The sequence below is a fragment of the Oenanthe melanoleuca genome, chromosome 5 (genome assembly GCF_029582105.1).
Source record: "Oenanthe melanoleuca isolate GR-GAL-2019-014 chromosome 5, OMel1.0, whole genome shotgun sequence".
NCBI classification, from domain to species: domain Eukaryota; kingdom Metazoa; phylum Chordata; class Aves; order Passeriformes; family Muscicapidae; genus Oenanthe; species Oenanthe melanoleuca.
Genome location: NC_079339.1, coordinates 11,163,892 through 11,191,122, shown reverse-complemented (window position 1 = coordinate 11,191,122; position 27,231 = coordinate 11,163,892). Strand labels below are relative to the sequence as shown.

Here is a 27,231-nt window from a genome sequence, read left to right as displayed (position 1 = left end):
ACTTCCACATAGATAAGACCCCCAATTCCCCTCTGCTCTCCATTTTCACTATCATGTGGAGTTGCCTCACATTGAGAGATCAAGACTAAGCTGCCTCAGAGCAGCTGGATTAAAATCTGCTTCAGAAATTCTACACCTGATGCCTTGAGTAGAGATGTATACTTTTGTCTGAAAAATTGGTTTTAAAACTGCTTTATGCTTCTTAATCCTTGTTAAATTTCATTATTTAATGGTGACCAAACATTATTTGAAGACATATGGGTTGCCATTTCATCTGCACTTTAATGAGAAGTAGCAGCTCTGCTGGCCTGAGCAACACTGCACCATATTGACCCAAAATTTAGCATTATGAGTGAGCATAATGAGTGCTTGTGACAGCAGCTGAAAACAACTGGGATGGGAGGGCTGGGAGATGCCAGAATGATAAAAGGAAAGTAGGATGCTGACAAGTGAGGAAATACTTTCAAACATTTAATTGTTCCAAAGCACACACAAAATGTCCCAGACGTGTAGTGTCAAGCCTTGCTAATCTCCAAATGTACAGTGAGTTTTGAGTAATTGTTGTTTTTTTTTAAATATATCACTCAAATTTTTGCACTTCCCATCTTAGTGTCCCAGGGTCTTCCAAGCTACCAAATAGGTTGTTGAATTCTGTGTAAAAATAACACATCTTCAATAATCAGCAGGACTCATCTGGCACAGAGGAAATTTGTGGATTCTCTGATCACAAGGGGCATTAAAAATCCTCTCATGTAATTTACATACCTTGTCCAAGTCTTTTTATACCACTTGTAGAAAAACTTTCCCAAAACAAACATCAGATCCACCAGTGGCATTTTAAATGTTGTAGGATCTGCATCTTAACATGCCACTGTCACTGAAACAAAGAACAGCTCCTGTTTATTGCAGAACTGAATACAGTATGGCCTGGTAACACACACACATTTCTGACTGAATAGGGGGGAAAAAACGAGACATTTTATCATGTGAAATAACTTGTAGACATTTGTATTTCCTTGTGAGAACTTCCCAAGTCATGGCTACAACAAACAGACTGGAGCAGTCTGAACAGTCCCTGCTGTGCACCCAGCAGCTGCACAACATGCTGCCCACCAAGGCCCTGCTCTCTGTGCTCCTTCGAGGAAATCTGAAAAACCTGAGCCCCTGTGATGGGGTGAATGTGCTTCTGAAGCTGCACTTACCTCAGCTCCACCCAGGGCTGGCCCACATCCATCCCAGTGCCCTGCAGGGGAATCAGGAGCAGCAGGTCCATCCAAAGCCAGGAGCAGAGATGGGAGCCAAGCCCAGCTCCTGAGGAGGTCTGGTGTCTCTCACAGGCTCAGCACACCCACAGCAGGCACCAAGCCATGACTGACCCCCAAAGCTGACACAGGACAGAGTTCACTCTCTGGCATGTGCCCAGGGAGCCACAGGGTGACACCACCAGCTGTTGGCAGTGCAGGATCACCTCAGCTCAGGAAGACCCACGTGGTTCCCCAGAGAGGGACACTGACACTAAAAAAAAGCCTCCACCACCAACCAGGGGGGTGTGAGAGCTGAAGCAACAGAGATTCCCCCAACTGATCCAACTCCTTCCCTTCTGTCTTCCCTGGTGGTGTAGGATATTCAGTGATGACCAGCTTCACACAGCTTGAAGCAGAGGGAACAGCAGCACATGTGTGTGTGTGCTCACAGATTCCTTCCAAGGTCTGCACTGGTCCCTTTGCCTTCCCCTTCTCCCCATTCCCTGATCCTGAGCAGGCACCTCTTCCCCTGGTGGCACTCTGAGTGACAAGGATGGCCTGGGGAAAGGCCACCTTGGAGCTGGGAGGGAACAGAACAGACACAAAACTGTACAACAAAGGTCTCCCAAAACCAGTAAAATATCCCACAGACCTGCAGCCAGGCAACGAGCAGATGATCAGCCAAATTAGAACAGGCTTTTTGAAAATAGCACATTAATGCTATTTTTTTTTCTGATAGAAGACAAATTTTATTGCAATTCAGCAAATGAGCTACACCTGTAAAACTGCTTTGTATATCCAATTCACATTTAATGTCCAATGGATTGAAATGTTACAGGAAAAATAAAAAAAGGAAAACAGTACCTGGTTTTGTCATTATAATGTAAACCTCAACACGGCCCTTAAAAAAACAAGCCAGTGATTTCCCCATGTAGTAAAATATATAGTTTATAAGGTATTGATGCTTTATCTTAGTTTAACAGCCAATCTCTAGTATAAAATAAAGAGCTACAAAGATGTGAAGTACGTGTACAATTTCTTCAAGTATTTTCAAGTATCCTATAGTCTCTTCACTACGGACAAAATTCATTTGACAATATACAGAAAAAGTTAACTCTGAATAGTTTCACTGCAGAAATCTTAACATATTCATGAATTTAAAACACATAAAAAGTATGGACCATTCAGCTAGTAAGTTCCATTTGAACAGTTTGAAAAATACTCTTTGTAATGGAAAAAGTTGTAGAATAGTCTCCAGTTCACGAATATGTTTTCAGCTACAGAATATCAGGTGGTTAAAGTTTATGGCAGGTAAAGGTTTTTTTTTTTTTTTTTTCCTTTTTCCTTTTGTATAAACTTATCATCATAGTATTTAATCACATTTAAACCGAGTCTTTATTAATTTGCATTTTGTTTTTGTATAAAGTATCACTGTAGCATTAACCAAAGAAGCCTAAATAATTGATAGGTGATGGCCTATTTTTTCCCCTCAAATCAGGTATGAGCCTGTAAACATGTTTGGCCAGTTTAGCACTATGTATGTACTGCATTATGAACTGTTTATTTTTTAATCACTGCACTTCTCTCTCCAGAACCAATATGTGATGTTATAAAGATTATCTTTTCTCATTAACTGTTACCAAAAAATCCCCTCTGAACAACAGAACAGCACAGCCACACTATCTGTACCTACCAAACCCACCCCCTTAGTTTGGAAAAGTAACAGGAAAAAAGTCAAAACTGCTTTACTCTGAACAAAGGGAGAAGGGTTTTACAAAGCTCTGGATAAAAAGGTGCTGACTACACCTATAAAGTTCAGCAGAATGGCATGGCAAGAGCAAATGCTGGATCCTAAGCTTCTCCTGTGGGACTGGTGCTAGGAACAGCCAGGAGAGAAGTGGGTGGTGAATTGGGCTTGTGGCTGCTCCTACAGACTGGGCTGTTCTTACACATGCCAGCCAAACCTCTTCCCAAAATCCTGCCACAGGCTGTATTTGATATCTTGCTCTTCCTTGGCTGCCCCTGGAGCTAACAAAACCAGCTTTATTTTCTGCTGCATCTCAGAACCTTCTACTGCTCCATCAGCAGAGTAAATCCCTCCAGACTGGAAGTCCATGGCAGAAAGGGCTTTGAACACTAACAGGATTAAACACAGTGCCCCTGTGAGAGGAAGAGGAGGAAAGTCTGTCTCAAACTGGTTTTTCCTGTGAGAACAGAGTAACCTAGGAGATGCTGATGATCTCTGTGTCTTCCTTTTGCACTGGACAGCCAGCACTCAGGGTTTCTCACTGATGGACAGCATCATCCCCATGAGCCAGCCAAGGAGCCAGCCCTGGCCATCATCAAATCCCAGCCTCTGCCCATCCCAGGTATCCCAAACTGCCCCAGTGAGGGAAAAACAATCCACACCAAAACAGCCACTAAGCCAATGGTATCATGCCTCTCTAGGTAAATTCGTGTAAGGAAGAAAAAAAAAAAAGATAAAAAAAGAACCTTAGTTCAGGGTAATTACCTCATGCAAGATAAAATTAATCCATCCTTAATACTATGAGATATACAGTTTTAACAGGATATCAACTCATCTGTTAAGGTCAAAATAAGGAACCTTCCTTTCTTACTTAATATTCCCTGTGAAATATACAGGCTTAGTAAAGTCATTTTCAAGATAAGCTGAAATAAAAACAGCAACAACAAAAGAAAACAAACAAAAAAACCCAAAACAAAACAATTTTTTTTGCTATTATTAATGCATAAACATTTTAGGGCAGGTGTAAAAAGACTATCCCAACATATTAAGTTGAATACATGAAATTCTTAGAATGCAGTACAACTGTTTGTTTTTTTATTTTTGCTCTTCCAGAGCTGGAACAAAAAACAAAAAGAAAACCAGCAAAACCAAACCTGCACAGGAATACTCCTGTAAACTGTGACAGAATTCACACCCACCCCATGTGAGGAGTGGCTCAGACATTGCCTTCACATCTCCCTAATGCTACTGTGAAATCAAAGAAGAATCTTGCTCTGATAAGTAGTGACAAAGGAACTTCTCAGTTTAATAATGAAATAAATAGGACAAACGTAAAAATAGTCAAAAATTTAATACATGTTCTATATTCATAAATTATGGAAATAAAACTATCACAAGATGTGACTAAGCTGTAGGTAAAGTAAAAGTGCTACAACATTGTATGAACCAAAAACCTTGGACTCTGCTTCTCCAAAGAGAGACAATACTGAGAGAAGTTTATACAGTGGAGACCTCTTAAATACACAGCCCTGAACTTCTGTGCAGTAATTTGTGATGCTGATAAACCAGCCTGTTCTTAAGTCACATACTCATTTCAAAGAGATTTTTATCAGAGGATTCAAATGAACAGAGATGCCTTTAGGCATTTGCCAAGTTCCAGATCTCCAATAAATTAAGCTTTCAAAATGTTTGTGTTTCATAGTAGAAATGGACTAAACTTTTGTTGCTAAAAACAAAAGTATCCCAAATGAAGCAGACTGTGACAACAGGATCCAAGACAAATGCACTCAAAAGGAAAAGAAAAAACCTTAATACCACTGTCTTTTCAGAAACATTAATTATCCTTATGGTTGTTAGTAAGGTATACTGTTATTATTTCAGATGGGGCATAAAGATCTTTATTTAGTCCTCTGGCATCTGGGGAACTTGTGTTCCTCTTTATTAGGAGTTAAGAGAATTACCAGCAGCAACCATATACCAAGCTTCAAAAGGCTGCTTTCAGTGGAAATGTTCTTTTGTTATGAATAATTATTCCAGGTTTTTCATTTAAGTGGGCTACACTGTAAATTCTGAATTGCAACATAATATAGCCAGTTGTATAATAGAAGATTTTTTTTTTAAAGACAAACTTACAAAACACAATGATAGGTTAAATAAATAAAAAACATCAGTTAAAAAACAGCCTTAATTTCTTCTTCTGTGCAATTACGTACCAATATGAAAAATATTACTTTGCTCTCTGGACATTTCACGGTTCAGTCTCCTGGATTTCACTAAAAATAATACTGACAACAAAAATAAAGGAAAAAAATAATTGTTGACATATCAGTGCTTTGGAGCTATTAAAAAAAGCACAGATCAGATCTGTAGTTCCCTTGCAGCAGAACATGACCCAACACCTTAAAAATCAAACATTGGTAATAATGTTAATATATAAAATATTAGTTTAAAAACTATAGAATGACCTTCTCAGCAGAAATGGAGTGTATACACTGGGGTCTATGACATACAGCATATCTGAAGGCAAGTTCACAGAATGCTGAAAGGCTCACTGCACATTTTCTATGGCAAGGAAATACTGCAGCTTTAAAATAAGCTGCACAATACTCATCTCTATCTCTTTCACATGAAAGTGTGTAAAAAGCAAATCAGCAAATAAACTCTAAAATAGATTTATACCAAAATCCTCTTTTTTACATTGAGTTTACAGCTTCTATCCATTTGCCTGTACTATTTCTGGAGTTTCCTTCAAGAAAAGTCAAAGTTGCATTTTTGGGCCATGAACAAGTTCACGATACAATGTACTGGCAAGACAGAACTTTTGCATACTAACGAGTTTCACTCCTTGTTGCTTTTTTTGTGTTTGTAAAGACAGTTTTTCCTGTGGGACAGGAGGTCAGATGTCGATTCCTTTGACAAGAGATGCCTCCAGGGTGATGTTGAACTCCTGCAAGGTCTGCAGCACCCGAATCAAAGAATTCACCAGCGTGTGATCCTTAATCAGGGCTATGTCCTCATACATCTGGGCTGTAATGGGGCAGTCTGCCAGCAGGGCAATCCAGTGGTGCAAAAGGTGGTCTCTGACAAGGTGCCAGTGGGCAGTTTGGGAATAAAAATAAAGCCAAGTTAATTTCACATCTGCACAGACATGATTTTTGTTCTTTGGTTTTAAGCAGACCTACCGTGTTCTCCACTAATGAGACAGGGAATGGGGAGTAACTGTCTCATGTGCAACATCATCTTCATTGCATTAAAATATCAATAACAACAACAACAATAAAGAAGTTTATACCTGGCTCCAAGACACACCAGCATCTGAAACTTGCCATCCTTCCCAATGTTTCTAGGGGTGTTGTTGATAGCAGTGATAAAGCGACAGAAATTCCTGGCCCTTGTCTGCCAGTTCTCTTCTGGGACCATCTCGTTCTGCTCAAGGGTCTCATAGTAAGTTTGTGCTTTTTCTTAAAAGAATGGTGGGAGATAATGAGGTTTCATTAGTGCATTAAGGAGAGAATTAAAACTGAAAAGCTTAGCATCAAAACTCATCCATGAATTTCCTCAACCATTACTTCCAGGCACTGTTTTTTTCTGTTTGATTCAGTTCTGTGCTCCCCCTGTATAAAACTGGGATTCCACTTCCTACCCTCTGAAGAGGTTCACCTATCTACTGAATCTGAGTGCAGTAAAACGATTATATAAGGGGAAGAGAGATGTTAAAGTACCTACTCAAAAACCAGAAACATTATTAAAACTAATTCATTTTTTAAAACGTGTTTGTTAACTCAGTTGATTATTTAGCTTTGTGGCAAGGGATATAGACCACTGTCAGAAAAATGCATGCTTATAACTCCTTTATTACAATGTCTAGTACATACCAACAGCCCTAGATCCACCTGTTGTGCTCTGAAAGACAACCTCTTACAAGTGTGATTTCTTGCTTTCACTGTGCTCAGTTAAGAACAAAGTTACCCTAGGTCTATTTACCACCCTGTTTATGTACTTCCTCCTCAGTAAGAAAGTTTGTTTTACACTATTACTGCTAGAAGGACAAAGCCCAGTTACTGCATTAAGTACAGAATCAGCTTTGGCAGCAGACAGAGGCTCTCCTGGCAGGACAAGCAGGCAGGAGCTCTCAAGGCAATTCAGCTGCTGAGATGCCTCCAAGAAGTCTGCTCTTCACACCAGCTGAGACACAACAGCAGTGACAAGGAACACAGCTGGATGTATTTCAAAGATACAAAGAGGCTCTGGGATGGCATCCTCCCACTTACCTAAAAAATCCCAAATGAAGACGTTCTTGAAGAGTCTTGGTGATTTAAACCCGTGCTGGAACACTTGCTCGAGAGCTGAAACAAGCCCACTTTCTCCACACAGCAGCAGGGTCAGGCTGCCTCTCTGCCAGCACACAGAAAAAACACACTCATCACCTCACCTGGGAGCTCTGGGACACAACTGTCCCACTAAGTTTTTAAATAAACACATGCCTGCTGTCAAACAGTGACCCCAGACAGGATGGCCCTTCTCACAAGTCCTGAGCATTCAAAAGTGGATTGACTTCTCTGAGAATGAGGCTGAGGAAAGCATTGTCAGGGCCTTGTCATCATCAACAAACAAAGTCTAAAACAGGTCAAGACAACGAGCAGGTTTTTTACCAATAATAATGATCCCTACAGAAAATTAGACAAATATTTTCCTCTTTTTTAAGTAATAGAGATCACAGATCCAGTGTAGCAGGTGCATATGTTTATCAACAAAAACATTTAATGGTCAATAAAAAATGAAGTCCTTCTTCAGTACATGATGGTAAACTCTATTTTGCAAAACCAGTGCATGAACACTTGAGATTATTATCAATGTGGTCATTGACTAGAATTACACTGGATATGAATCTGTCCTAGACAGCAAAATCAGCACAGTCACTCATGCCATAGGGAATTTAGAAGAGAGGTGCTATAGGAGTGAAAGGACCCATCTGTAAAAAACTCCTGACTGTCAAGAGCCATGGATACAGAGCCAGCACTGCTCTACACCTCCCTGGCTCACAAGGGCTAGACAGGGGCATGATACCTAGGTTTGTTTCAGAAAATCACTGCTGTGTCAGATGATTACATGTATAATGCAAAAGAGTCTTTAAGAACACTTCTGCTTTACTTGCTTGAGGAATGTGGGAGTTTTCAGACTGGTCTTTTTTTCTTTCCTTTTTTTTTTCAAGTAGCAAAGATAATGCAAAACAGACACTAGAAATCTACTTAGAACTCAATGCACATGTAAAATGTCAGTTAATTCAGAACAAACTAAACAGGAGGCAGTGTTCTTACAGTCTATGGGTGAAATCCTTGGCAGAATTTGACTAATAATAAAATTTCCAATACCAGTGTTCACATTTAGCAGAATGCTCCAGTTAGCAGCAAAACAGAGGTATTTGAGGCTGTACTATCTCTGTGCTGCAGTCTCAATGTCTTATTTTTGCTTCACTTCAGGAATTCTCAAGCACATGGCTGTTCACTCAGTTTAGTTACTCCTGCTATATATTCTCTCATGTTTACTAACCAGGGTTCTAGGACAGGAGTGCCATTAAACAGACAACAAACCCCTTACCTCCTTCTCTGGCTTGTGGAAATGCTTGACAATACCATTAACAGCTTCACCAATAGCTTCTTGTATCTGTCCAGTATTTAACTCTGCAAAACACAAAAATATATCCAGTTACAGCTTCAGAAATTGTACCTGTGTGAGGGTTATGGCACAGCACAAAGCACAGGAGAGGAACATGAACCAATAGAACCCATTCTGTTAGGAAAACAGTGCTGGGCTGTGGGCAATGGAAAGCCAACTCTACTTTTATTTGTAGTTGAGGAGGCTGGAATGCAGATGGTTTGGTTTTATAGTGAAGTTAATACTCTGGTGTTTCAAAACACCAACAGTGGAAAAGGTTTTTATATATTATGTGAATTTTCAGACCAGGACCCAAAGCTAAGAAAATGGCCTGTGCTTTGCTTAGGAGTAACAAATCTGGGCACCCTGGAAATACTGCCTGTGGTAGTTCAGGTAGTTCAGCTGCAAGTAAAGCTGGGAACAAAGTAACCACCTGATTTATCAGGAATAAGACAACCACAGAACACTGATCTCAACAGCAAACAAAGAGAAGTCCGTGAATAGAAACCACTAGCAAGATTCTTCATCCATGAAGGACAGACAGAGAAAAGGCAGCAAATTTCCACCTTCCTCCACAGTACTCATTCCACAGGTGAAGGACAATACAAAAAACACCACTGGACCAGGAGCACAGACACATCTGCCATCCTTTCAGATTTCAAAACTTAAGCAGACAGAACAGGATGCCCAGGACTGTAATTTGGAAGTCGGCTAGAGCTCAAGCACGACACTGGGCTGAGTTTCACAGGTCCTCTCCAAACTCCAGTTGTGTTTGCAAGCCCTCAGGTGAAGATGCAGAGCAGGACAAGACAAGACAACCCCCAGCACTCACTTGGCTTATTGTTAGGTGAGATAGTGACAAATCTCCTGATCATGCTGGGAGACTGCTGCAGGGGAGGGGTTCGGCACTGCCGCTCGTCAGCCTCGGTGTGGGAGGTCAGCAACTCTCCCACCAGGATCCTCTCCAAGCTGCCATCATCCATTCCCTTCCCAAGCCACCTGCCACAGGGAAACCTAAGAACATCAAGGAGATAAATACATGGATCAATCCAGATTCAATTCCATGCCAAAGACTTTCAACTGCAGTTGCCTAAAGCCCAAATCCTGCTAGCAGAGTTATTAGAAAGACTTCATTCATCCAGGAACAAATAACAAAGTCTTGGCTTTGGCTTTTGCCAGCAAAAGTGAAACAGCTTTCCAGTTCCAAGTTTGTGCTGAGTGTTGCAGTAGGTGATCCAGCCACAAAGCAAAGATTTTGCTTGAGTCCCATATGTAGCATATGATTTGAGGAAAAATGGGTAAAAGGGGAAATCCTACTATACCCCATAAGGGGAAGAAATACACTGAATATGCTATGTAGCAGACCAGCAGCAAAACAACCCCAGGGCCCAAACACATGCTTAAATGCCAGAACACCAGTACTTCTACTGAATTGGGGTATTAAATCAGACACTAGAAAGCACAGATGCTCATTTGCTCATTATCACTTTCTCTGAACCAATGTTGATGGCAGTTTAATCAGCCTAATTGGAAAACTGAACAGCATCCAAAAATAGAATCTTTCCTCTTCATTTAATTACAAATGAACTGGCATGGAGAGCTGAGTGGACTTACCCACCAATTTGACATCAACATGAGCCTGACAGTTTCTCTAAACAAAGGACAGGGCACAAACAATGCTGAATCTAACACAAATAAATTTATTTCTCACTGTAAATTTCCTTCCTTTACTTTCCCCATGTAAACACAGGTTTCTAACACTCATAAGGCCTTGTGTTCCAGCTTGTGTCCAAAGGTGTCTCCATAACACCTGGAGTACCCAGTTCTAATATAAAATACCACCTATATTTGGTAAGCAGCAAGCTCTGACTCGCTGTTTCTTCCTTGGGCTCAAGGCAGATTATTTCTAAGCTGCACAACAGTCAACTCATCCTCTCCACCAACAGCCTGATAGGAGACATGAACATCTGCAAACTGCAAACCCTGTTTGAATTCATAAGAATCACAATTTGTTTAATGCCAGGAGCCAGACTATGTTTTTGTGCCTTCAGGTTGAGGCAACTGTAGACACAGAGTCCCAGCAGATCAGACCTTTCTAATCAAACAAGCCCTACTGTGCCAGCTCCCTGCAGAAATTCTACTTACCCCACATGAAATGTCAGGATGATACTTACTTGTAAGTATGCCCTGTTATTTCATTTCTGACCATAACATATTCCACAAGCCACTTGGCATACAGCCCTGAATTATCATGTCCTATTTGCACTGTGGTCAGTTTTCCCAGGTTCTGGCACTGCAAATTAAACAAAGAGTTTGTCAGAGGAAACTGAAAGAAAACAGCATGTTGGGAGAGTAAACCATTAGGGAACATGCTCAGACAGAAACTCAGAAATGTGGTTCCTGATTCTGGGCTTTTTAGTGGTAGGCTGCTTTACTTGGTTTTGTTTGCTTGTTTTGTTAAACACTATTTTGATCTACACAGAGCACATCAGCTGAACTGGATTTTTCAATTCAATTTTACCCAATGCACACAACACACATGCAAAACCCAGAGCAGAATCACTTCTTTGTTTCCCAATAGAAGAGGATATGACACCTCCCACAGTTGTAACATAAAGACAGTCTTGTCTATCCCTTGCACTAAGGAACTGTCACTCATTTTGTCCTGCATGTTATTAAATGTTAAATGTGCTATGCACAGGCACAAACTATCTGTGACTAACCACCAAGACAGGAAATGTATGGCAAAGTGGTACAGCAAGGGGAAAATTTAAAACTGAACAAACAGAACATGCAAATTGGGTTTTGTATCAAGTAACACAAACCTCAAAAGTCATCTCCAATATATTCCTGGGAATCTGCAGGACTCCTGTTTCACCCAGTTCTCCCGAAATACAGATCCAAGGATTGGCTGTGAACATTGAGCCACCCAGTTTCTTGCTGGGAACAATCAATATATGGTATGGGATCACTGCAAACACAAAAGAAAGAACACTTCAAAAAGGAAAAAAGGTAATTATGTAACCTCTTTAGTCAAGAGAGGGGCAAAAGACAAGTCATAAAACAGCACTGCAGTACCATGAAATGCTAAAAGAACATCAGAGATCCTATTTAATCAAGCTGACATTTGCACACTAAGCACTGACTGACAATGGGGAAGTGTATACATACACAGCAGCCACTAAGAAGCAGAGTTGAAAGCAGAACAGTGTCAAGTGAAGACAGAAATTTGGATGGAATAATACCTTCTTATGAGTGTAATCCCTTTTTATTTACCAACCTCACAACATGGCACAAAGATGGTTACTTATCCCCAGATTAGTGTCAGGGAAGTAAAGACATGATATTCCTGCACCCAGCACTGCACTGTAGCTCAGCACACTGCACAACTCAGGTACTAATTGCAGTCTTTCTTCACAGGCATGGCAGCACTCACTACCATGGCTGAACAAATCCAGTAAAAATACAGCACAATGCTCCAAATTTCTCTGTACCACTCTTAGTTATGCTAACTTTAGGACTTACCAATTTCTTAAAAGAATGAGCAATTTTTCCCCTTCTAAACAGCACCATACATATGCTCAAATGCTTTCTGGTCCCCTGGTTTATCTGTAATTCCATGCAGTATCACCTGAGCTGCAGTCTCTCCTCTCACTCTAGGGGTATATGCTCTTCCACCACTCAGCATCTCCTGCACATCCCTCTGATATCCAACCTTTTACAATAAAATCCAACTCCCTGAATGGTCACTGTGCTTCTTGGCTTTCTGCCCTTCTCTCATAGTGCATAAGCAGATGACAGTCAGGGCTTTTCAGCTGAGGTGTTTAATGCATTTCCCCCTCAGCATCTCCTCAGCTGTCAGTGCCCTCGAGAAAGCATTTGGTGGTTGGATTTGCTTAAAAGCCCAATGCTTGTGGCACTTAAGAATGAATTAAAATATTTCCCTTTTTATTTTCTGTGCTGATAGTCCTAAAGTAAGTGACAATTTAACTGCATCCACCAGACCAGACTTACATATTATCCAGAACTTGCCTGCAAGACCAAAAGCTATTTTGCTTGGATGTCTGTTTGCTTTGTATTTCATACACACAAGTATGAATCAAAACACCCACCAAGGGTAGTCCTTCCACATATCCCACCCCCAATTTTATAAGCCTTGCTAAGGTCTTTCTTTATTTTGCCTTCCCAGTGAGGTCCTGTGGCAGCAGGATCTTGAGAATTCTCTAACACAATTAAGCATCAACAATAGCTTTGAAGTTTCTCTAGAGTATCTTTTTAACAACTAGAAGAAAAAAAAAAAATACGTTGAGGAGCTCTGATGCAGCCCTCAATGGGCATTTCTTTGTTATCCCAAACCCAGAGACAGGCATGCAGCAAAGTAGCCTGAGCACAAAATAGGAAAGGCTTCTTTTCTTTTAGTTTTCAGCATGCATTCTTACCTTGATGGTGAACAACCCATACTGTGCTTATTTAGTATCATGCAAACAAGCTCACTACAAAAATTTCAGCTGATAACTCACCCCCAACTAAAATTATTAGAGCTCTGTATTTTACCAAGTTAGAAACAAAAATAAGAGACAGAGAAGCCCCTGCCCACCAGAGAAGATCATGGAAACAGCAATACAGCACACACAGATTGATCCCAAGAAAAAAAAATCAGAACAATTACATTAGGACATGTTGCTCAGAGCTGTTTAGAATTTTGGACAAGGACTCAACCAAATCTGGAAATCAGAGTTGAAGGGAAAGCAAATACTTACAGATTGTTGTGAAAACATTGGTAAAGCAAAAGTAATCAACAGCATTGAATGACAGGAGATGATACAAGAATTGTTCTTTCTCATCATCGCAGCGGAGGAACGCGTAACGCTTGTAGAGTTTTCTGACAAAGCAAAACACATAATCTGTCACAGCAACAAGATGCTTTCAGTGAAATGTTCTCTACTGTGCAAATTTATTAGCTACACTGTGAATAATGGGCGAGCAATTTCAACTGAGAAGTGATACTGGGAGAGTCAAGAGTTTTCAAGGCGCCAGGATACGCTGACTCCCTGCAAGGCTGACATCTCCACAGCCAATCAGTGCAATTCCCATTATCTTCCACCCCTGGAATGGAACATTTGGTCTAAGGGTCTCCTCCCACCCAAAACCACCCCAAGATGGAAAAAGGAATTTTGCACTTTCTCAAAAAATTCTCACTTCTTTTGACCATGAAGTAAAGACAGTTCTCCTAAGTTAATTCTGAGCAGAGGATGCCTGGGAGAGTTCTCCAGCACATGATGTACTACAGGAGACTGTTCTCAAAGGACATAAGGCAAAAACTGGGACTATCTGCTTGTATTTGGCTATAGGTGATCACCCAGGGCCAACAGCAACCTGCACATTAATCCAGGGAAGGGTTTCAGGGTTGATAGTACACAGCTCCTGACATAATCAAAATTACAGGCATGCAAAGGTGGCAACCAATAAGTAACACAAGTGTTGGGAATAATCATAGAAGAAGAGTATCAAAATCCAACTGGTGCTGCAGGAGTATCTAAACCCTTAAGAATGCAGGTATCAGGTATTAGAAATGCTGACACAGCCATAGACAGGTTGCTCCTGCCAGGAGGGCATCCCAACAACTCCCCTCAATTTCAGGTATCAATTTACAAAAAAGTCAGCAAGCCACAATACAGAAACTTGTAGAACAAATCAATGATAATCAACATATTGGCAAGTTCTCACATAACAAACCTAACACTAGAGACTGACAGGAAATGTTTAATGAAAATAGAGAGACTGAGCCTTAAATTAACCTAACCTGCCTGTAGCCACAAGAGTGGCAAAGCCACAAAAGTCTCACAGGTGCCCATGTCTGTGTTTCATTTGCACAAGCTGAATCACATGTTTGACAGTCTGTCAGGGTATGTACTGTCCTGTCTCTTCACAGGGTAAAGTTTCTGTTTCTCTGGACACATAAAGGTCTCAGGACAGTGAAGCCAAGTAATTTCTCCCTGTTCCCTTTGCAGACTAGAAAGAAATCAGATGTTACATTTTCCTTACATTTGTTAACAAATGTCAAGTAAAGAGAATGGGATAATTAAAATACCTAACAGCTGCTTCAAAAAAGAACAACACAATCTAGTTAACTGTCAAATGGCAGAAGTTGCACCATTACTTTATTTTACCTCACTGAACTCAGCACTGCTCCCTCTAAAAACAAGTGGGGCACACTTTGAAACCACACTGCCTAGAACAGCTCTCTAAGTAGGCTATCTAAATATGCAGCACAAAGCACACAAGATTACAGAGAATTTATGTCATTCTGTACATGCTGCTTTTTTTGTTTTTCATTTTCATTTTAAACATACTTCTGCTACAGTCTCCCTCTGTTCCAGAGAATCAGAATCTGCCTGATAGATGAAGAGTACACTGGCCAGTGTTAAAAGAGGTTTCTCCCTTCTCTTTTGTGGGGTTATATATGGAGTGTGGTGGTGTGTGGAAAGTCCTCTCACATCATTTGCTCTGCTTGGGACAAGCACTGCTAAATTTAACCTGATCCAAACTGTTGACTTGACTGGAGAGGTTTACCCTTAATTTGGAGATGCAGGTAGATTTATTAGCTGTCCTCACTCTGCCCTTCAGCTTTTCCTTATTCACTCAAGGCCACAGCTTCATCATAAAGCCCAACATAATACAAAACAAGGCAAATCTCAAATAATTAGCTGTTGGGGTTCAGGGGGATTGGGGAAAAAATTCTTTGGAAGATGGTGAGTGGAAAGGAAGAGCAGACAGCATAGGTTAAGCTGTCTCCAGAAAGAAGTCTTCAATCAAAGTTAATGACAATTACTATGGCTTTAATTTCCACACAGTAAACACTGCATGTGACTATCATGAAAGTAATTCACCTGATGCTGTCCAGCAGGCTATAAAGGTAAAAATGCATGTGAAGAGCCCCAGCACTGAATCCTAATTCCCAAACAGCTCACACACTTGGAAGGCCAATTTGTTCCAAGCCTTCTGCACACAGCTAAGCAAATGCAAAAATAGGCACAACCTAGATTTTTGAAACCAAGCAACTATATAGATTTTAATAGTTTTAAAAGCTTTGCCCAAGATAAACCATCTTACTTGGTGAGTTCATGATCTGAAAGCAACTGTTTCAGGTGCCTAGAAAGCAACTTCTTTTCCATGGAGAGGCGAACCCAGGCTCTGGCCTTGCCAACATCTGTTTTGATCTCACTTATGTTCTGGATATGCCTGGAAAAAAAGAAAAAGACATGCCTGGTATTGTCAAAGCATGACAGTTCTTTTGAACCAAGCCTGGCTGAAGTTTTCCAAAGAACAAAACATCACATAAGTTATAGGAAAAAGAAACATAATCACCTCAATATTCAGCACAGTAAAAAAATCCCTGCAATCTAGCTCAAAGAGAGTAAGAGCCTGAAAAGGAAATATCTGCAATGCAGTGCCCTATTTACAAAATTTTAAACCAGGCTCATTGTCTCACATGATTTAGGACTCATTCTGGACCTAATCACTGCAATATTTATGGCTGAATGCTTTGGAAAATTAAATCCTGTCTTTGCATGCTCAGTAGAAGCTCTTCTTGCACACAAGACACAAATGCTATATTTTAATAAGGCAGGCAAACCCTCAATTCACTCCTCCCTACTGAAAAAAAATAGATGCTGTAAGGAAAAAGAAGGAAAAGAAAATTGCCGTTGTTCCAGAAGTTATGTTTTTTCACTACTGAAAAGAAGGCATTGGGCAGAAGCTGCAGTTTTATTCACACCACAGTACTGAATGTTAGATAAACCCATTCTTTAGATCAAACAAGTTCTTCAAATTGCATTCTTCTCTGAAAAGCAAAAGTGGTCTCAGAACTATGCAACGAACTCAGCAATGACTGAGAAAACACAAACACTACACCCACACCTCTGTGGAAATAAACTAACACACAAAACATTAAAAATATGAGAACTCTGTCATAGTATTTCCATAAGTTAATAGCTCTGACAATATAAAACCTCCTCAGTAAGAAATTTGTTTCTGTAAAGGTCAATGAAAATGCTGAACTATCTACCTTAAATAGTTCCTTCCCCACAGCCCCCTCCTGTCTGTATAGTGCACAGTAGACACAGAAACCAATGTGCAAATCTCAGGGGGTTCCTGGGTTGTTTAACACTTCAAACTCACCTCATATCCTGGACAAGAGAGATTCTGAGAGGTGACATGGCTGGACTTGTATCAGACTTTCGTCTTTCTGAATCAAGAAGTATTCCTAGATTCAGAAAAAAAAACAGGTTCTTGTTAGCAGAAATCCATCTCAAGATTCTAAAATCAATATAAAAAAGAAGGTGAATTAAGGCCAGTTTGCACTCTTGTTTTACTGGTGACCCTGTGAAGGTACTGTGGTGTATTTCCACTCCCAATGACAAGAAAATCTAACCTGCTACACAGATGGTTCTACACATCAGCACACACTGAGCACCAACACATTACTGAGCTTAGATTCAGCTGAAATTGGTATGACATCAAATAGCTTAAGACATTTAGTAATCAAGTATTATTTTCTAAAGACTACCCTGTTTTCTTGCTGTATAGTAACCCTGAGTGGCACTGCTGCCACCAGGGAACAGTGTTAAATATGTTAAATATGCTGTACTCAGTACACCACACATCCTGTGCTTACTGACCTATTGCTGTACACACTCCTGTAGCACCACTACTTGTTAAATACCACATTTTGGGATTTTCAAGCAATATTATTACCCTTATCTTTCAAATTCCCCTCCAGAATGAAGTTCTATGTTGAATACAATCTCTGCCCTCAATCCCAAGTTAGAAAGCACAGAACTGACTGTGAGTTATTCTGATATACAAAACCACTATGAACTAAGGGACATTCAGGAGACCTTAAAATATCCAAATCTATGGTTGTGGTTGCTTACAGGATCTTGTACATGTAACTAATGCACAAATCTTTGCTTACAGCAGCTTTAAATAAAAAATAAAAGGCATCCACTGCCTCCCCCAAACCTATTGTTCTCTCCAAATTTATATCCTATGCCCCCTCACCTGACACAAGAAGCAATGTTTAAAAATTACATTAATAATCCTAGAAACATCATCAGTGGATCTTATGTGCAATATTGCTTCTACTGCAACACTTGATGCAACAAAAATGAAAATATGTTTCTTCAGTTTAAATTTTTGTTTTACTTGTTTTCCACCCCCACCCACAAGGTCATTTTTCTCTGCCAGTCCTGCAGGGCCTGTGTGTCACATGGAGGATGATGTACCAGAGCAATCCATTGCCTACTCTGAAGCATCAGCTGTTTCTGGTTTCTGATTACCATGGCACTCAGATCCCAGACCCAAACAAGTGGGCTCTACAAACTAGTTTATTTTTCATAAAATATATTGAGACAACACACCAAGCCCATATTGAACCTGCAGGAGCCATAACACTTGATTCAGTTGTGTTGAGTGAAGGGTATTTCCAAAGGGAAAAAAAGCTCTTACTCAAAGCTTTTAATTATCTCTTCCAGCAGATGCCAATCTTACCTGAGGTACTGAAGCTGCCTGATGTGGTTCTTCTTTGTCTATTTTCTAGGTAATGTAACAGATGAGACCACAAAGCAGACTTCCCCTAAAATTAAAAAATATTAGTTAAAGAAATCACTACCAGCTGAATTTAAAAAAAAAAAAGGTTTAAAACATCATTGAAAGTATCAGCCATGACAAAAACTTGCTTTAGAGATGTTTCTCCCTATAAACTCACTGGTAAAAAGCAAAAATAAGACAAGTTGGAGATGCTTGGGAGCTGTAAAGAGGCTGAGAAGGAAAAGCAAGAGACAGACTGCTGGGATCTAATGGTTGTAGCAACAGGGAAAAGTCAATGTTACTTCTTCCCTCAGTTCATTATCATGACATGAAAACCTTCAAAGGCCTGTAAAATGCTCTGTGCATGTGGAGTTTTGTGACCTGCTCTGTGGGTCTCTCCCTGCCTGCCTCTCTCAGTGAAATGAGAAAAGACACAGAGCTAGCCTGAGCAAGACACACCCAGACCAAGTCCTGCTCCCCTCAGGGTAATTCAGGGCCATGGATAAATGCTGCCCATTTCTAGAATCTCAAAGGATTCCCCTCAATTTCATCAGGCAAAGCACCTGATAATCACAAACACAGTAAGATATCCTAAAATATAAGCAGGACAGTGAAAGCTTATCAGCAAAAATACCCCAGTTCTACACACTGTAAAACCAATTTTGAAGTTAGAATATGGGATGTAATATTTAGGGCCAAGATAAATCCATCAAAAGCTTGCAAACCTGCAGAAAGGCAGCAGCAAGCAAACAGAGACTCTCCAGCATATCAACTGGAATTACCTAGATATAATTAGTATTACTTATCTTCCTAAATTACTGTATGAACCTGAAATCCCTATAAAGATCTAGCAATTCTGAATTTCAGAAAAGCTGATATAAGGCCATATTTTTATTTACAGCTTAGTGCAGAAAGAAACCATGACTGTAAAGTAATAGCTGTCAATTCTGCACTATCAATTTCGTTTAAAATTATCTAAGTGCCTTCCCAGAAGTGCAATAATGATGGTTCATCTTCAATTCTTTTTAAAACTATATTTAAAAATCTCTAACCATTTCCATCCTATAGCTCCCAACAGTTGACATAAAGAACTATTGATCATGAGGGATTATTCCAGAAGTGGCATGCCTCCAGAAGAATAAATCCTAGAGTGTCTGTAACATCTGTGCTGACAGAAATCTATTAAAAATATGCATTCACTGGTGAGGATATAAAAAATCCATTGTGTCTTGTGTGTACCTGACAGATCCAACATGGAAAGCCAAAACTGCAAGTCTTATTATAAACAGATAAAAAAGAGCATGAAAATATCACCCAGCAGTGAGTTACATCCAAAACTGTGTTTTCTCCCAATAAACACACACGTGCACACACAGTCTAGTGTTCAGCAACCAGCTGCCATGGCAAGGAGAACTGCAACAGATCACAGAAAGCAGCAACAAAGGATCCTGCAGCAAATTGATGTCAACAACCACGATGAATGTGAGAACTCATGCAGTGTCTGCCTGCTCCTTCAGCACCGTGGACCTCTCCTTTAACTTCACCAAATAGCAATGATGATGCAAGCTGGATCTAGAAGGGGAAGGAAAGCCTAAGGAAAGCAGTGGGACAGAGAACAGGCAAGGGAATAACCAAGGCCTTCTGAAAGTCCAGACTACTTCAGCCATTAGATCCTAAATCACAACTCCCCTGCATTGCTCGGGACAACGGAAGGCATGGATTCCCTTTGCAGATGGAAAAATCAGGAGGTAGCTAATGTAGGACTACTGGGGTTCATCAGCAGGGAAGAGGTAAAAGCAGGGGTTGGTGGAAGGAAAGCCATCCTCATTACTATAGTCAGCTGAGAAAGAAGAGTCTTCCTTGGCTCATTATTGAAAAGTAAAATAAAATCGATGTATGAAACAGCAGGCTTTTGCATATTTCATAAAGGCCAGAGCACACAGAGAACTGGTGGTGTTTTTTTATTTTTTTTAACTCTGGATCATACTATGAGATACACTGCACTTCCTCCATCAGGCCTCTATTCTATTCCACCACTCTATCTATTCCACCATTCAGCACCGTTTGCCAACATCTGCAATCAATCCAAAGCATTAACCTTATGGAGGGTTGGCCGTCTGGTGGTCTGAAAGGCCCAAATCTGGGTTGAAGCACAGTATGCTGATGCTCTGTCTTCTAAGACGAAAGCAGTACAGCTTCTATCCTAAGTGATATACAAGAGGGAAGGGAGAGAATCACATGATAAATCTTCACACAGAAAACTGCTGTATAGTTTGAAGGAGAGCACAGTTAAACACTGGTGTTTGGGTGCTGGGAACAGAGATACTGGATTACAGTTGTCTGGATTATGAACATATAATCTTTAAAAAAAAAAAGAAGTTATAATTGCTAATCCTTTGTACAAGGGAGGAGTAAAGTTGGTAAAGGCCCTCCAAACTCCATCTTGTCCCACAAGTGACTCCAAACAGAAGAGCAAAACAATTATTAATTTCATACAAAACCCCAATACCTCTAGCTAGTGATCTTGTAACCATAATTTAAGTACATCACTCAGGAAGAACCAAAATAACAAGATTGTTACTTTGAAATACAAAATTATCCTTCAGGAAAACAATTCCCCCATCCCACTGAGAGTACCTTTAGGATATGCTGCCTTGTAGCCTATGCAACTTCATTAACAAAATACTGAGAACACAGCAATATTTTTTTTTACCATCCTATTAAAAAAAAACAAAAAACTACCAAAACCCACCAAACCAAATAAAAACCCTGGGTTAAGTGGAGAGTCTTCCAAGAAGCCATCTGTGGAACACATCTACAGGTACACTTGTGCATATCCCACAACATGGAGACAGACAGGGGGGTAGGAAGTGACATAAAAAAGACTGGGGGACAAATGAGTATTTTAACACCTCTACATACACACTAAAGGTGTCCTCTGAAAGCAGAGAGAGGAAAAGCATAACAGAACATTAGGAGAAGTGTGCTCTGCAATGTACAGGAATATTTATTCCTCACCTGTTTGACTTGCAGACCATGGCTCCATATTCTTTCCAAAAGGTCACACAGACTGGCTATCAGGGTGTTCTCTTCCACTCCTGTGATATTCACTTCACCATGACCAAGCTCCACAGCTTCTCGACCCATTTTCTCAACCAACATCCTCTTAGTCTCAAAAAGGACAAGGCAAAAGAGAGGTAAATCTCTCCCAGGAATTCCCAAGATCACTTACACTTTTTAAATGACCAATAAGGAAGCATATGATAAAATTTTGGCAGAATAACTGGCTGTGTATATATATATTTCTGGCATTAGTGCAGAACTGGTCTTTTATCACTGGTTATCAAGCCAGGACAGCACCAGTACTGATCTTCTGCTTTCCTAAAAAAGAGTTTGCAAACAAGCACATCATCCTCCACAGAGTAACCCCAACAAAGAGAACAGCAGGTCACACATTAACAAGCTGGATGCTCAGCAGCAAGGCCACAAAACACACAAACCTTGGGTAGTTTTGAAGCCTGGTGAGTACTGGATGCACTCCCCAAGAGCAGGACACTTTGTCCACCTCCTCCAGGGGAGGTGAATGTGCCAAAGTCAAGTAGCACAGCTATGTCAATCCTGGGAGATGCTCTTCTCCCAGAAGAGCATTTGGATTTAACCAAACCCATTCTGGAATGCACCTCTTGAGCTTCCCCTTCCTCCTAAACTGCACAATTTCATACTGGCCAACAAAGCTTTCACCAGCTCTTGAAGTACAGCCTTCCAGTCACAATATATTCATCACACAGCCAACTGGAGGAAAAAATGGTGAGGGAATCAGTTCCACTCATCTCTTACACATTTTTTCATCTTTGTTCCTATTCTAGACTCACTTTCAGATGAGGAATACTCCCTTAAGCAACTCTGCACAGCCTTGGTGGAGATTAAGAAGTCCAAGTTAGGCTCTAGCTGCTTCTCCCCCTCATTCCCTCTGGCAATTTCTCACTGTCACAGAGCCAAGGCTATCTCCAAAAATTTTCACCATCTATTAAGGGATGGGGATCATTTGGACAGCTCCATAAAGTGAAATCAGAAGTAGATGCACATATTAAATAGAGTTTTATGAAAAGTTGTATATAATTACTATAGTACCTCCACTGACTTCAGGCAAGAATGTGTCTATTTCATAATTTATTATCTTTGCTGTATTTTTAGAAACATTAACATTCACTTCAGATTAATATGTTGTCAAATATATACTGGTGAAGCATATCTACAAATTAATGCTAAATTTACTTGTTATGTGCTTAAAAACTTACATCTCAGAAATGTAGTTATGAGAAAAGCTGCTGTATTCTCACCACAAGTCTCTCTTTTGGACTATTCTCTCTTGTTGAAATAGTACTGTCTCATTAGTTATAACTGAAATGTTCTGTAATAGACTTGGGCAGCAGAATGGTAAAGACCCTTCAGAATATTCAATCTCTATCATAAATCTGCTTGATAAAGTCACTGCTCGTTGAAGTATTTCTGAATACATTATCTCTTCATTAATTTCTCACCAGCATGAAAAAATCCTTACAGGGATAAAGCAGATGGCAGAAAAGTGGGGAGATTCAAGCATAATGGATACAAAATGGTCCAGAAAGAATGGACTTGAGGTGCAGGAGAGCAGAATTCTTCTCTGTATTACCTTATTTCGGCATTCCTTCAACAAGCCTTCCACAAACTTCCAGTTTGTCTGTGCAATTACTGATGGAGAGAGGTTAGAGAGTTTGGGCTGCCGAATGGTGCTGCCCAGGTTCCTGGCTTCTTGGATGTACTTCTGGATTGGGAGACAAAATGGACAAACACAGACAGAAGTGCAAGTGAGACTACTAGGCTGAGAGAAAAAGGTAAAGTTATCTTTATAACCCACACCTCTGCAGTGAGGAGGAAAGTATCACATCCTCTTTCAGAAAAGGCCCCTTTTTATATCAGCATTATTTAGGGCTGAGACACCTAAACTGCTATTTCACCAGAGGTCAAATCCCCATTTATATTGTCTATACAGTATTAGAATACACATTGCTCAATTACAAAAACACAATACAAACTGACAAGGATATTCAGATGCATAGAGATTCAATTATTCCCTGCACTACTGCCAATTGTCTTTTTTTTTTTTTTTTCATTTAAATGAAAATTTGCAAAAACTCCCAGACCAAGACTATTCAAGTGGCAGACTGGTCTACACGGGGGACTGCAAGAAAACTTTGCTCTTTCAGGAAGCAGCTGCAAAATGCAAATGACAGCAACATCTCTCAGCTGTGACCCAGCTGTAGTTTTGAGAAAAATCATTTCCTGAACCCACTCTACTCAAAAAAGCTCTTCTTCTATTACTGCCATCAAGGAGTTGCCATTATTTTCACCCCAGAGACAAGAGTGATATGAGAGATATTATGGAAGCCAGGTGATCACAAGTTGGTTGGGGCACAGCTAACTGAGAATTAGTAATAGAAAGTACTGTATAGGCATTGATGGAATACTCAGGATTAGTACATATATCAAATTAAGAGGAAATCTCTAGCTTACTTTGCAATAATGACCAACTGAAATGTCAGTGAATAGATCTGTTAAACACAACAAAGAGGAAAAACCCCACCTTCTTCACTGGCCTTCCACTAAAGAGCTATGATTTATACATTCAATTATGCATCTTTATCCAGAACTATGATTACAGTCATATTGTGCATTGGACATACCAGATAATGCTCTGACACAGATTTTAGAGAGGGCATGAAGGGCCAATCATGCTGGTCCCAGTCTAAACATAACTGCAACTGAAGCTCTGACATGGAAAAGTCCAGGTGCTGGCAGGATAAGTTGGTAGCAAAAAGCCAAGCAGATGTAAAGTGAAAGTGGTAAGCACATATGAAGTAATAAAAGCAAGCATGCAAAACAGAAAAGGAAAAGAGTGAAGGCATAATACAATGCAGAACTCCCAAGCATTCAACATAAAAATAAGTTCGTAAGTAATGAATCTGAAAGGAAAAAAGAAAAGATGGTGTTAAATCAGTGGATTGGTGTAAACTCTGCCCTCCACTGGCACAAATGGTTGCAAGTAAAAAGTCTCAATTGCACAGATTTTTGTTGGCTGCTGCAAAGCTTCAGTTTGTTTAAAACTCCCAGCGCTGCAGTCTGACACCTCCTGCTCAGCCTGACCCCCAGTGTTCATCCCAGCAGAGCTCCCTCCCCACTCTCAAATTTACTGTGGAATCTGAGGTTCACCCAGAGGTGAGGTGAATGTTCAATCACCATTATGTTACCAGAGGTACAGCATAAACCCCTAAAATAACAGTACCATTGCCACTGGAATTTGGTGCCCTCAGTTGAGCATGTACTTCAAAATATTTATTCTTCAGATATTATTTGCTTTTTGTGACAGAGTAATTCCTATAGGAAATGAACTTGTGAGGAATCAGTTCAAAAACAAAACAAACAAAACATCCCAGAGACCAGAGGTAGATTTTTGCCTTTGTAATTAGCTCAAAGTTTACATGTTTTAACAATTGTGCTGTTTAACACAGTAAGGAGGTCAGAAATCAACTACTATTCATTCCTGTTACATCTAAGTAAAAAGCACTTTAGAGTTATCTGAGCATATGGAACATGTCAAAGCCAGAAACTACTTGTAGAGGTTTTTTATTATGCAGACATCTTTCTGTTACATGGTTATGGATGACAGAGATGACACTATAATTCAACAGAATTTTAACAAACCAGTAAGTAAATTCTGGGAATGAGTACAGTAGGAAGGTAATTAAATCCATCACTACCTTAAAAGGACGAACTGAACAAACACACTTGAGAGTTTCACAACACTATCCTAACAACACACAAGACTACTACTCCTTTAAAATTCAAAATTAAGCTTTTCTAAGGATATTTAACAAGGCAAGAGAATATTGTTTTCAAAGAACACACAAACAAAAGCAAAACTCTGGGGTTGGTAAACAAACAAAAAACCTCTAATACTTTGAGCCAGACTATTCTTGGAACCACTCATAAATCAACACCTGGTGTAACAGTTTGCAGTCTGTACCATATGAATCAGAAACTGTACTGTAATAAGTTCACTTCACCCAGATCTCTCAAAACCACTTCACCACAAAGAAAAACGGTGTCAGCTGTAGGAGCAGTGGTGAGAGATGTTTATCAGTTCAGAAGGAGGGCAAATCAGCATCAGACTGCTGTGTACAAACAGACACAAACGTGACAGTATGGGTGGGCTTCACATTCTCACTTCAGCAATGAGCTTGTATCTCACTTTGTCACCTTAAGACTTTAATTATGGCCTGCAGAAGCACTTAGGCAACTCCAAAAGGCAATGCTCTTGATTTTAGGATGAAATTCATCCCTCTCTAGAGGTGGTTATCTTTACTCCATCAAATACACAGGAGAAGCACAGCATAACTAAGTTATTTAGAGATAGGAAATAGATGGCTGAAAACTCTTAATTCCCCTCTTCCCACTCATCCCCTTTAAAAAGAAAAAAAAACCCACAACAACTTGAAATCATGTGATTATATTTTCAGAGAACTCTCCTACATGTGGGATGAAATAATTTTGTCCTGAGAGGGGGCAAAAAATGACATAACTTTTATAATAAGAAAATCAAGTATTTCTGGTCTGCTACTTCATTTGTATTAAATACACTTCAGGGAGAGCAGACATGAACTGCAAATAACTGTCTAGACATTTCATAAAGGTTGCAAAGTGTTTTTCAGACCATCAGGAAAGAAAAAAAAGTCAGATTTCTAGAGCTGAGCAATTTTCACCTCTCTCTGGTCATTGTCCAGACGCAGGTGCTCCGTGTGCTGCTTCTGCCTGTCCTTCCGCCTCCACTGAGCAGGAGCATTCCTCTTTGTCCACCTACAGTGGGGGAATAACATCAGCCAAATGTCAGCACAGGGCAAGGGCAGAGACAATCACAGGTTTCCAGCTTATTCTATATTGAACATGCTGGCATCAATTACATCAGCCAAACAGCAGCTGCAAATACACACAAAGAATCTCTGGAATATTGGGCAACCAAAATATTTTCAATCACATATGTTGCTTTGGATTTTTCCTCTTTTTTTTTTTTTTTTTTCCCACAATTCCAGGGTCAATTGAAGCCTTGAGATCAAATAAGGGCATTATATTGACAACACTTGTAAGTAACTCAAAGTACACAAACTATCATCTCAAACATAAGAGGGCTTTCTTTAGTAAACTTGCTTCAAAAAATTCAGATTTAAAAAAGAAAAAAAAAATCGCAAAAAACCCACTCCATATCATCTGATCTGCTCCCACCTGAAAAAAACAGAAAGCAAAGTCAGTTTTGGGTTTAAGATCTCTGCTTTAGTGCCATTCTATAGATCTTGCCAAGATTCAGCACCTGCTGCCTTTACTACTCACTTGTTGCTTGCTGGGCCAGTGGATAAAACATCAGACTGAAGCTTAGGAAAAAATCCAAGCTCGTATTTCCCTTGTCCAATTTTCATGTCCAGCAAGTGTGGGTGAACTGCAGTGTGATCTATTTTTGCCAGCCTTAATTCTATAGATTTCTCTGAAACAGCAAGAAAGTTAATTTTTAAAGATATTTTAATCAGGCATGTATCTATAATCACATATCTTCAACTAAAACAAGATGAAGAGAGAGGTGGAAGTTGCTTACTGATTTCAACAGGGACATTAGCACAAGAGTGTTTCTGACATCAAAGAATGCCACCAAAAGGAGAAAAATGTTTATCTTCTTAAGCTCAGACATCTTTCACACACAAAGCATGCAGGAAAACATCTGAGTGCTACTTTACATTAATTTCATCTCACATCTCAGCATCACAGGAAACGTTTAGTCTCCCGTTTAAGCTTTACATCTCTACTGCCTTGGTTTTGTTGGTTTTTTTTTTTCCTGAGGTTTCAAAGCATGAATAATTATTTAATCTAATGTCTACAGCAAACAGCACTGATCAGTTGCACAAATTGCCA

The 27,231-nt window shown here is 39.9% G+C and overlaps 1 protein-coding gene across 2 annotated transcripts in view; it reads right to left on the bottom strand.

Moving 5' to 3' along the window:
* Positions 1-1,967: 1,967 nt before the first annotated feature.
* The window catches only part of DENND5A (DENN domain containing 5A), a 63,399-nt gene continuing 38,135 nt past the window's right edge, over positions 1,968-27,231 (bottom strand). The window contains exons 9-24 of one of the 2 annotated variants that reach the window (XM_056492876.1): positions 26,659-26,809; positions 26,037-26,130; positions 22,910-23,041; positions 21,256-21,408; positions 20,336-20,440; positions 18,199-18,283; positions 16,828-16,912; positions 15,760-15,888; positions 13,407-13,528; positions 11,472-11,617; positions 10,821-10,939; positions 9,479-9,660; positions 8,590-8,672; positions 7,263-7,386; positions 6,284-6,452; positions 1,968-6,071 (exon numbers count right to left, since the gene is read on the bottom strand). In XM_056492876.1, the coding sequence (XP_056348851.1) occupies positions 5,888-6,071; positions 6,284-6,452; positions 7,263-7,386; positions 8,590-8,672; positions 9,479-9,660; positions 10,821-10,939; positions 11,472-11,617; positions 13,407-13,528; positions 15,760-15,888; positions 16,828-16,912; positions 18,199-18,283; positions 20,336-20,440; positions 21,256-21,408; positions 22,910-23,041; positions 26,037-26,130; positions 26,659-26,809 (2,063 nt within the window). In that variant the 3' untranslated portion in view covers positions 1,968-5,887. The remainder of the gene's footprint in view (positions 6,072-6,283; positions 6,453-7,262; positions 7,387-8,589; positions 8,673-9,478; positions 9,661-10,820; positions 10,940-11,471; positions 11,618-13,406; positions 13,529-15,759; positions 15,889-16,827; positions 16,913-18,198; positions 18,284-20,335; positions 20,441-21,255; positions 21,409-22,909; positions 23,042-26,036; positions 26,131-26,658; positions 26,810-27,231) is intronic. The other variant, XM_056492877.1, reaches the window with a different exon arrangement.